Source organism: Ochotona princeps, chromosome X (genome assembly GCF_030435755.1).
Source record: "Ochotona princeps isolate mOchPri1 chromosome X, mOchPri1.hap1, whole genome shotgun sequence".
Classification (NCBI taxonomy): Eukaryota; Metazoa; Chordata; class Mammalia; order Lagomorpha; family Ochotonidae; genus Ochotona; species Ochotona princeps.
In genome coordinates, this window is record NC_080865.1 from 74948084 (window position 1) to 74960678 (window position 12595).

The 12595-nt window shown below is 38.6% G+C and overlaps 2 protein-coding genes across 2 annotated transcripts in view; one reads left to right on the forward strand and one right to left on the reverse strand.

Annotated features, from left to right (window-relative positions):
* The window catches only part of TRPC5 (transient receptor potential cation channel subfamily C member 5), a 286027-nt gene that overhangs the window by 86970 nt on the left and 186462 nt on the right, over positions 1-12595 (reverse strand). The gene's annotated exons all lie outside the window — the stretch shown is intronic.
* Positions 2630-3079, forward strand: LOC118760481 (putative uncharacterized protein TRPC5OS homolog). Its single transcript, XM_036497892.2, has one exon. The coding sequence runs from the start codon at positions 2733-2735 to the stop codon at positions 3066-3068; it is 336 nt and encodes a 111-aa protein (XP_036353785.1). The 5' UTR covers positions 2630-2732; the 3' UTR covers positions 3069-3079.

Genomic DNA, 12595 nt, shown 5'->3' on the forward strand with positions numbered 1-12595 from the left:
GGGAGGGTGAAAGAGAATAAAAAAACAATTTCATAACTAGAGGCATACTGAACAAGAGAAAGAATAAGAGTACTAGATAGAGATAGAGAAGTTGACAGGGAAAACTAGGAGATGAGGAGTCAAAGGTTAGACAGGGTTTGTGAATATGTTTCTGCCACTCTCTTGAAGCTTTGGTTGGTCCCATGATAGGCTATTCTTTCCTTTAAAAATGTGATGGTGCTCATTAACCATATTTAACACAGAGGGGTTTTTTTGTGGTTTTCTTCTGATACACTGATACATATTCTACCCTTAATATCAATTTCCTTTTTCTGATTTCTTTCCATATTTCTACCACTAGGTGCTGTGTCTCTAATCAAATAACAGAAATCTTTTGATCTCTGTTAATAAGGCAACTGTTATGCCTTTGGGATACACTGTCTCCTTTTTTCACATGGAAAATAGTCTCCAACCAAGATTGTACTTTCTATTCATCATGGTTGTGACCCTTAATGGCAGAGCAAAAACCTTGTCTGCTCATGGGATTCTGGCCCAAAACCTGAAGTGGTCTAACAGGGCTTAAACGCTAATTGGAGATAGTGTGTAACTGAGTGTGGCCCAAGTGGCTGGTGATTTGCTGTACTCCTGTCAACATAGAAAGGAGTTACAATCCTTTCAGCTAGAGGTGAATCCTGAGGCTTGCTGGGGCCCACTATGGGCAGAACTTCTGAAAAATGGCCAATCCTAGACTTGATGGTATCCTAAAAGAGTGAGATAGTACTACTTCCTAAGATTTTCCATCAGGGAAAACTTGACTGAGGCTGCAGGAAGCGAATCAGCCAAAGTTAGAGAATTGGTACCAAGAAATTCAATGTGGATGTATGGCTCAAAAACAGTTGGCCAAAGGTATTTATTTATAATGGGCTTTGGTGGGAAAACAACTATCAAAGGGAGATATGAAAAGGAAATTGATGAAATGAATTTAGCAGTTCATGTGGTACATGTACCAGAATGGAAAGACAGATTTATTTACTTAGAATAAGAGAGTGATAAGACAGGCTCTCTGAAATTAATGTAGACCTGGCAGCCTTTCAAATTCTATGTTTCAGCTTTCTCCTTAAGATATCAGCAGGCCTGTGGAACCTCAGGGCATAAGGATATGGCTGTAGTAGGGAAAGAGAGGAGAAAGAGTGAAAAAAAAAACACAAAAAACCTGAATCAAACAAGTGAATAAGCAATATAAGACAAGTTAAATTACTAAAATCTTGTGTCCTTAGCAAACTCATTTAAGGGGGGCTATGAAGTGGTAAATTACAAAAATGTGTCAACTATTGGGCTAATCCTTAGATTTTGAAAGAAGGAATATTGCTTTACAGAAATATATACTTGAGGATTTACACAGCCCATAAGACAAATGAAAATAGTACACTCATGGTTTTAGACAATGTTGGAAGATTGGTAATAATTGGAAATGAGCAAGGAACTAATTTCATAACTGAAGTTGAAAGTTTGAAGAAAGAGGGTGGGATCTGTACTTACCACACTCACTGACTGTAGGGCAACTGGAAACTGTAATGCATGGATTTCTAAAAACGCAGAAAGAATCTAGTCATGTGGGCCCGCTGTGATGGCCTAGAGGCTAAAGTCTTCGCCTTGCACATGCCAGGATCCCATATGGGTGCCAGTTCTCATCCCGGCAGCCCCGCTTCCCATCTGGTTCCCTGCTTGTGTCCTGGGAAATAAGCTGAGGATGGCCCAAAGCCTTGGGACTCTGCACCCGCATGGGAGACCCAGAAGAGGCTCCTGGCTCCTGGCTCCTGGTTTCATATTGGCTCAGCTTTGGCCATTGTGGCCACTTGGGGAGTGAATCATTGGATGGAAGATCTTCCTTTCTGTCTCTCCTACTCTCTGTATATCTGACTTTCCAATAAAAATAAGTATAATTATTTTTAAAAAATTTAGTAATGCTTGATATAAATGGCAATGAGACAAAGATACTGATAAAGAAGACTTCGTTTCTAGATTCAACAGAGATGTTAGAGATGGACAAACTACACCTGCTCACTTTATTCTCAAAGCCCTTAGTCAGAGGAGGACCTTAAGAAATGCAGAGGAATGAGATTTTTCTACTAATTACTTGTTGAATTTCTTATTTCATATAGATTTAAGTTTGCAATTATATATAAAGAAAATTAAAAGTATGTTATTGTAAAAATTAAAAATAAGGAGGGAGGGTGGAATGGGGAGGTAATAGGGTGAGAAGTATCATTATGCTCCTAAAACTATATATATGACTTACATGAAATTTGTTTCTTTTATAAATAAAAACATTAAGAAGAAATTAGAGGAAATAGTAGGACTATATTTCATAGGCATCTCAAAATGAGAAGTCGCTATAGATATTCCTTTAATCTTATGGGCAACTTTAAATGGAACCTGTAGGCTGGATAAAGACTCCAGGATACTAATTTTTATATTTTCTTTTCTGTTATCAGATCTGCCTTGCTAATTTCTCTAGCACAAACAAGAAGATCATATATAAATTTTGTGGGAGATTCAACATCATCATCAAAAGCCATTGTAGTACTACACTGGCTTTTTTCTATACTTGATCGCCATCATACTTGTATGAACATCCTCATTCCTCATCTAAACCAACGAGAGAACTACTGTTAACTGTCCTAAATCCATTGTAACCTAGAGTCCACTGTCTACAGTTTTAAATAATTCATCCATAGAGAAGAGCACTGGGCATGAAAGTTCCATCACTCTCTGAGCTGATTGATGAAATTATTGCTTGTGTAATTAAGATCTTAAAAATTGCTAAAGAGATTATACGGTTGATCATGCAGTCATACCTACATGTTGATACAGCACAAAATGTTAGTACACAACAGGAACTAGCTGTTTCAGTTCCTTCTGGGAATGATTCCCTTCCAGATCTCTCTAAGCTCGGAGACCTGGAACCGATACTGTCAGTAAAGGAAGGTGAAAACGTAATGTTTGATGATGATGATTCCATGGTAGACATAGAGGGCTTAAACGAAGCTATAATGTTTGTTATAAATGATGATTTAGAGAGAAGCTAGACTCAGCTTTCCCCCACCAGCATATGAGAGCTGATCGTTCCCATTTCAAGTATTATTTTGATTGTTCTGTACAACAGTAATGAGTTTTTCCTACTTCTGTACACTTTCATTACTAATGGTTTATAGAAAAAGACTTAATCAATTTCCAGTTAAATGATTGTTTCTGCTTTGTGTGTAAATGCTGGTTTCTCCTTTTGGTTTGTTCAAAAAGCTTTGATTTTAGGGTTAAGGGTTTTTTCCCCCCTGTACTAATTCTTCTGCTGGAATTTCTAATGCCAAAAGTAAACAATAGCAAAGAAGAGAACTATCTCACCTAGCAAAGGAGTGAAGAAATGAGAAGAGTTATTATCACATCTTGGGCCCCATTTATACTACACTATAATATAATGAGAAATTAAAAAGAGACTATCCTGTAGAATGACATAGTGAGTATGTTGACATTAATAGCAGAACTCTAGGATGTGGATATTATAGCAATTCCACTATAGATTAGTGTGATCTTGTGAAGATCCTCAGTCTCTCATGAGAGAACGCAGATTACCATACTGATTCCAACCAGTCATCAAAATACATCAAGAGAGGCATGTGAACCTACTACAGAGCTTGCCCAAGAGAAAGATTTGAACTAGTCTCTTAAACAACCAATTGTTTAGATGGTCCTTAAGTGTGAAGGCTGGCAGCTCCTTTAACCTCATAATATGTGGAACTGGCTAGCTTCTTGTTTACCTAAGTCATCTGGAAAGCTTATATTGCAATGGCACCTCAGGAATCAATGAGTTCTATTTCAGTGTCTGCTCTGGGTGTGTGATTTTGTATATTTAAGCCTTGTTTAGATGTAAACCTCTCTACATAATGAATTGTTGTACTAAGTGTGTTTGCCGTATGAATTATAACTAGAAGCAGTTCATACTGACTGGGAATGAATTTAAGGAATAAGAAAATACTTAGAAATAAGGGCTTGTCAGGAAGGTGTTTTCAGGAGAGCAAGACAAATTTTATGCCACAGTTTATGGTGAAAAGCCATGATACAGAGAAGGGAAGCCTATGACCCAAGCCCTGTTTTTTGTCTTATGAAAATTAGCTAAATCTAAGATGTTGATAGAAAAAAAACGATTGACAATTGACATTTGCTGTGTGCCTGAAAGCTCAATTAGGAAGAGACAAACTACCTTATTGTATAAGCTAGATTCCTTTGCCAGTTCCTTATCTGAATCTTCTTGAGATCTCTGTTGAAGCCAGTTCTCACATGGCGTGGAAATGAGAGAGGCTTACCACTCTGTGACAAGCATAATGACCTTAAAAACCTAAGGAAATGGGCATGGAGGTAGCAGTGAATCAGGTGGTACAAATCTATCCCAATGCGTGTCGGTACCTGTGCTTTGTTATGTGTGATATTTACCGCCTGTTTTTATATTACAATGTTTTATAATCCTTATTGGTTGTCAGTTCAAATCATTTTACCTTTTAAGAGATTTTAACTATTAAACTTTCATTCTTAAAGCAAAGAACTTGTGGTCATCTTAAATTCCCTGATTTTGAACTTGGAAGATATCAAACTGCATAAAGGAACTCACTCAACAGAAGGTAGCAGAGTACATGTGAAGACAGTGTTCTGTCAGAAGTCTGGAGTTCTACTTCTGGCTTTTCTAGATGATCTTGAACAAATCTCAGAACTCAGTCCTTTCTCACTTCTAAGATGAAGGTTATATAATTTTTCTGATTACTCTCAATAGTAATAGGGAATAGATGAAATAACACAGTTTTCACAGATAATAGGACAGATTATACAACATCAGAATTAACAAGAATATCTGAAAAAATGTGTATATGAGTACCGTGAAAATTTATTGGGTGTGTAAAGATTATCCAAGTTTTACACCTGTTTTTTTAGGATGTGAGAATTTCCTTATTGTACTTCATGTCAAAGTTACAGTTCTTTTTGTCAGAGCTTAATTTTTCGCCAAATTAAATTCTTTTGGGGATGTTGATTTGAGTTCTAGTAGGAATAATAATGAGAAAAAATGATGAAAAAGCCTTTTAGGAAATAATGAATCATATTCCTCTTAAGGCTGAGATTTTATTCCTGAGGGGATTATATAACTGAAAATATTACTAACCCATCATGATTCAACTCAATTTCAGTTTTTTTTTACATCAAGCTGTGAACTGTGGTTTTCTGCTGAAAGCCTTGTCTTAATGGACTAGAGATAGTGATTATTCTTGATTACTATTTTTTTTTCAGGGGTCATACTCTACAGTCTCTATTTCTTTGTTTTTTTATTTTTTAAAAATTTTTTCTATAATCCATATTTAAAACTTGTTTTGATTCCAGCTATATAACCCCCAGAAAGCTCATAAATCACCAATTATTCAACCACTGTAAAATCCCTAACAAAAGAAAAAATAGGCATTGGCGTTGTGGTGTAGTGGCTTACAACACTAGCATCCCCATAACAGAGTGCCAGTTTGAGTCATGGCTGCTCTGCTTCTGATCCAGTTCCCTGTTAATGTGCCTAGGAGGTTGGAGACTTGATATACTGGCTCTGATTTATTCTGGGTTATGGACACTGAGGACCTGTCATTGAAAATAGAATCCCATTATCTAGCTGGCTAGCAAGCGTAGAATCGAGTGCAAAACAAGACAGTTTTTCCTTTTTAAAAACTTAGTTATCTCATTGCTATTTAGAAGTTTCTCTCTGAATAATTATGATCCTAGAAGATAATTCTTTCTTTATTCATTCTCTTACTGTTTTCTTCAGGATCAGAAGACCATCTTGAAAAAATATTCTAAGAAATGTCTCCAACTTGTTTAGGGGCTCCAAACATGTATCCATCAAAATGGAAGTGGCCCATTAGATCCTGGGACCCAGTTAAGATGTTAATGTTTTTCTTCTTGATGTGTTAGTGTCATATAAACCATATGCCTTCAGGGAATTTGAGGATTTTTGACCAACACAGACAAGAGGAGTTAATGAAAAGATAAGTTAGATTTTGCTCATTTATTTGTGTTCATAGTAAAGGTTCATTTGCTACTTTAATCATGTCCTAATTGAGAAGAGTTTTAACTTCAGAAATTGGTGATCAAGAGTATGTGTTGTGCAATATGATACAATAAATAATAAAGGGCTTTACCTTTTTATGTTTGTGGCCTTAAGCACTGTACATGTTTCACTTGATTGAAATATTAGATTGTACCCACCACCACACAGAAGAGTCAGGCCTAGGTGCAGGCCAGGTACAGGAGGCTGGAAGGTCTTTCCGAGCCAGGATGCTGCACCTGTTATTGCCTGCCAGAGCTGAGGCTGGGGTCAGGCCTGGCCAGGCTGTTGCACACACTGGTACAAGAGCAAGGGCTGGGTTATGCCACTGCACATGTTGTTCCATGTGAGAGTCAGGGGCGGGCTGCTTGAATCTCATGATTGCTTCAGTTTGACAGGATTCCCTATTTCGGGGAACAAAGCCTATTGACATGTGGTCCAGCCTGAGAGCACATGTTGCATGGTTGGGCCACCCCTGCTGCTGACTCTTATCCAAAGGTGAAGAACATACACAGATGTGCATGAAAATTAAGAATCCCTATTCTTCTGATCCAACCTAAGACCTCAAGTACTTCCTCAAAGGCTGGAAAGATGAGTAGTTGATCAACTCTTCAGACCAACTTCTACAGCAAGTTCCCAAGTCTCTGGATGCTCTGTCTGAGGTCGTCACGGACAGCTAATAGGCCTTAGAATTTATACACAGATCAAGACACGCTTAAATAACAGGATGATGGGCTTATGACTGCTTATGAAGGATTATACTATTATAATAATATGGGGGAAATCAGTTGGGGGGAGACAATTTGGGGAGGGGTTAAGGGAAATGCCAGAGCCTATGGAATTGTATCATAAAATTAAATAGAGAAAAAGAAAAAAAAGAATTTACACAGAGGGAACAATGAAGAGCCTGTGCAGAGATAGATGGAATATGTTACCTCTTGTCCAATGAAGCCAACAACTTCTCAGAGCAGGCAAGATGATGTAGGGGACACAGCCTTGGACACTGAATGCAAGATCTCTGGATTGTAAGAAGAAGCCATTACATGAGACAATGAAATGGGAAAACTAGGCAGCTAGGGTCAAGAGTTGAGAGTCACACCTCCCTCACTCGCATTCTTCCCTCCACTGGGTCGTCAAGGCAGCATCATGTCACCACTACTGTTCTCTGGCAAATGTGTAGTCTGGCCGCACAGCAGATTTAGGAGAGAATTCGGAAACACTTTTCTCACCCATCTTTTCTCTTCCGAACCCTCTCCATTCCTATTCATAACCCACAGGTGTCTGTAATCTGCACTTTTAAAAAAATGAAATTTAATTTAAAAAGGTTAAATTGTGAATATTTATTAAACAGACTAATTTGGTATGCTTTCTTAGACTTTGGGAATGCATTTCTTGTACTCTGCTGAATTCTTAGAATTTAAGTAGCCAATTGAATTGTTTCCTGTCCAAACATATTGAAGTTATAATTACAAAAAACACCCTGAAACAATGACATTGCTTATGTATGCAAGAAGGTGAGAAATATTTAGCTTGAATCTGGATTTGTGGTTTGAACACAGAGAAATTAGAGACTGTACTAATTTGAGACTCAACAGAACCACAGATTTTTTTAACAAAAAAGTTAATTCACAAATTTGGAAGGATTACAGAGTTTTTACTGGAAATTAAGTCAAAATTCATGGATTTACAGAGTCTGATGACTACAAATCATATTTTCTATCCCTAAAGAGATGCCTTTAAGCTGTATCTTAATTTTCGAGCTTGCCCTACTAATCAGTGTGGTTTAGTTTGCAAAGAAGCTAATTAAGCCAAATTTAATCTATGGCCTTTGGAAAGATAATATATCTTGGAAAAAACTGGAGGAAAATATACAAACCCTACACCCTTGCTATGTTGCAGCATCCATTGGTTCATGTGAAAGCTGAGGCTGGAGGCGGGCATAGTAGGGGTTTGTAGGGGTTGCCGTGGTTAGGTTACAGTACCCCCTGGTGGAAACAAGAACTGGGGGTGGGCTGGGTGGGTCTAGGCTGCAGTAGCCACCATTGTGTGTGAGGTATGGGTCTCAGGTGGGTGGTCTGGGCTGGGCCAGGGTGTAACACCTTCCAGTTTGCATGAGAGCCAGGTCTGGGGGTGAGACTGACCAAACAACTACACCCACTGGTACATGTATTGGCTGGTGAAGGGGCAGACTGAGTCTGATCCTGCACCATGTGATGCACACAAGAGCAAGACCTGAGGACCACCCATTTAGGGTTTCTTAGTGGGCTCTCCAACTAGGCTGCTGCACTCTATCCTCAACCTCATGTAAAATCACATATGTATGTGGTCCGACGGCAGAGCACATGTTGCAAGTCTTTCAAACTCTTGATGACTCTCGTACAAGGGTGGACATGTTGCACGACTAAGTCAGACTTTTGCAAGACTCGGTCTTGCAGGACTCAGTCAGACTCTTACTGACTCTGATGCAAGATTGGAGAGTGTACCCAGATAAACACGAAAGCCAAGACAGTCATCACATCTAAGCCAACAGAAGACTCAAGTACCTCATCAAAAGTGGAAAGAAAGTTTGAACAACACTCCAGGCCAGTCTCTAACAAGCATCTAGGTCTGTAGGCACACTGAAGTAGACAAGAACAGCCAACAGGCCTTGGAATTTCACAGTTCTGGTGAAATGAAGCTGACAATTTCTCAGAACAAACAAGACCATTCAAGTAATACTGTTGGAACATTCTTCCCCATATCAGGGCCTCAAATGACCATCTCTGTCCCTAGGCACTGATGGAGCTTGACAGCAAGGAGCACTTTCTTCTCCCCTCCCTGCCACCATGGACACAGGAGGGAAAACTGAAACACTTATCTTACACACCTTCCCCCAACCCTCTCCATCCTAAGCTGAATCGGAGGTCCACATGGTTCTGTAACCTTACATTTGTAATAAACATTAACAAATATATAAATCCCCCAAATCATTCTGTAACCTCTGGCTGTGGTAATAAACACTGAATCATATTTAAGTTGATGTGGTTCCATGAAATTGTGACTATTTACATTGAACTTGAGAGTCACTATCTTTGTTACAAACCTGATGTTGGAGTTGACATGCTCTGATTGAAACAGTTCAATCTGTGATACACTAGATTTCTACTGATTTGATTTAAAACGATCAATGAATAAATAACATGAGGCACAGAAGTGCTGATCTTGTCATTAACATAGTGCTTTTGATATTGTTTCTGTATTACTGCTTAATATCCATAATTTTGACTACCTAAGGGGTGTTCATTTCCATCATGGAGTAGTGTCATTTGGTCTGCAAAATATGAAACTCCAATCATATGGACTCACTAATGAAAGAAAATGGAAATTCTGAAATTGTGCATTTTCAAAAATGCATCCTCTGGATGATAGCTGCTTAGTGTAAATGTACTTATGCCTCTGAACTGTACACCTCAAAATAGCTAAGATGGTCAATTTTATATATTACGTATTTGTGTTTTTTAACCACAAAAAGTATTCTTTCCACTTTAATGTACACAAAGAAAATTGACCTTGGAAATAATGTTGGAATAAGAAATATAACTCCTTGGCTCATTTAGGTTTGTATAATTATAGCTGAAAAATAGATGGTATGAACATTTGGTAGCATATTGTGTAAGTGTACCAATAAATTAAAAAACAAGGAACACAGGACACAAATACTTAAACAAAGAAGAGAAGTGATACACTTTTTGAAAGCTGGAGGACAGTTAATGCAGAACCCAGGAGGAATTCTGTAAGTCACTTGTTCAGTAGATACCCACCCCTCCATACAGTGTTCAGTAGAGAGTGTGATTTTATTCTCAGTGAGCAGTAATTTAAATTGGCAAATCAAGATTGTATGGATAGAAAGGGCCAGGTCACAAAATAGAAATTAACTCATCAATATAAAATTAATGACACTGTTTGAAGAAAAATGCTTTGTCACTTTTCAGGGAAAATAGGGTCCTGAAATTGTGAAGGGGTTCTTCTGTCCACTGGGTCCAAGGGTTGTCAACCTCAGTCGAATTCTGCCGTATCTATTTATCAAATTGTTAGACCATCTGTTCCCATTATCCGTTGTGACTCTGGGGAGCAAAATGCTGTTTTTCCCCCTTGTGATATTGTAGCCATTTATGTAAAGTGAAAAAGTGAAAAAAATCATTACTGCAAATTCATAGTGCATATATCCAAGTGCAGGCAAATCAATTAGACCATAGAGCAGACTATTTAACAATAATATGCTACACATGAATGGGAGGGCAATAGGAGGGAGGTGAGGATATAAGAGGGCTTGGGCCTTTGCTGTATCGATTTTAATTTAATTTAATACACAGAATATGACCACACATTATGATCGCGTTTGTGGAACAAGGAATATGAAAAACAACATCAGCTACTATTTGCTGAATGCCTATTGAATGCTCATTATTGTGCTATGCATAAGCTTTTAAAATTGTATTTCATATTTACTTTTTTAAGGGAAGTTAGTATTCCTGTTATTATCCCCATTTTTCAAGAAAGAAAAGTAAGGTTAAGTAATCCCATGCTCAGTGAAATAATTTAATGAGAACAAATGGTAAAGATATGATAAAGAGACTCAGCGGTGAGTCTGTCCACTTACTGTCTCCCCTAATTACCCCTTCCAATCTGCATGGTAATGATTAGTATTTTTTTTCTTTTTCTTTAAATACCTTTGAGGGTTGCCTCTATTACCCAGTATGGCCTCACTTTAATGCTGTAATTTTCTTTTTCTCTGGGCGAAAGGAACTCAGTGAATGCACCTGTGATATACTTTAGAGCCCATGAAAAGATGGCACTGCTGGTTTCCCTTCAACTGGCAAGCTCTTATTAGCTCACCTGTTTGAATCTGACTCCAAGCACCATATAAGAGAGATGGAAATGGAGATTAAAGCATTTCCTGTGCCATGCATTCAACAGTAGTAGCCTTTCTAATTTATTTGCACATTAGCCCTGTGAAGTGGAGAGAGTATAGCCATCTCCATTTCATAAATGAGCAAACCATCACCTTGACGATTTCAATGACTTTGCTCAGGTCCTAGAGCTAATGGGTTGGAATTCTATCCTCAGTTGCTTTGGTTTCATAGCCTTTGCTCTTTATATTGGCACTGTACTGCCTCATTAAGGAGCGAAGTTGGGCTTTCTAGGGGGCACCCACAAATTGTTTGGAAATATATGCCATAGAGCAGCACTGATAGATGGTAAATCCCGCCAAGCTAGAAAGCAGAGCCTCTCTTGTGATCTGCTTGAACTGCCTACTCTCAAAGAGATGGCCCCTAGTAGTTTGAAGGTCACACCACAGCAATTGTTGCTTTAGCCTTCTATAGAATGACAAATCTTAATTATGACTCCATCTTTCTTAGGCTTATCTTGCTAAGGTCTTCTAAGGACTCGGTTGCATTAGCAATGATCAGCATCCAGACCACAAGTCATCCATGATCCCTGTCCCCATACCCCACGCTCATAATACATATGGTAGAATCCTTTGCCATATATTCTCAGAGAACACTGTTTCTTTAGGGTATCTATCTTAGTTTATAACCACATGTTCATTAAAACCATCATGTACATAATAACCTGCCTGTTTTCTATATTCCAAGCACCTAGAACAGTGCTTAAAATTATTATAGTACCACTGGTTAAGCTGCTGCCTGCAATGCCTGTATCCCATATGGGCCCCCACTCAATTCTTGGCTGCTTGCTCCATTTCTGGCTTCCTGCTAATACACCTCGGAAAATAGTAGAAAAAGGATCCCTGAACTCACATAGGTGATCTGGATAGAGTGCCAGCCAGGGTCCTGGCTTGGCCCTCACCCTGCCCTGGCCATTCCATTCATCTGGGGAATAAAGCAACAGATGAAAGATTCTCTCTCTCTCCTCTGTAACTCTGCCTTTCAAATAAATAAGCAGATATTTTGAAAACATTATTGTATTACTTTGCATGTATATGGGTCCTTTACTAGAAGTTCTTCAGAACTTTGTGATTTCAAAATAATAATAATTTATTAGAGAGAAGGAGAGCGAGGGAGAGAGAATAAAAATCTATCCACTGGTGCATTCCCCAAATGGCAACAGTGACCAGAGCTAGGTCTGTGTGAAGCTGGGAACCAGGAACTTTTTCTGGGTCTCTCACATGGTTGTGGAGGACCCAAGCACTTGGGTCATCCTCCTCTGCTTCCCCAGACACATTAGCAGGGAACTGGATTGTAAGTGAAGCAGTAGGAGTCAAACCTGTGCCCATATGGGATGCCAGTGTTTCAGGTGGCTTAACCCTGTAAGTTACAATGCCAGTACCAAGTATTGTTTTTAAGCATTTGTTAAATGAATGTTTTCCCATGGAAAACATCACATGGTTATGTATCTAGCCATGATGAATTCTATGGAGGCAATCTGTGCCTTGAACAAATGACCTGAACTGTTGAGAGGACTGTGGAGCCATCTGTTAGAGGTCTG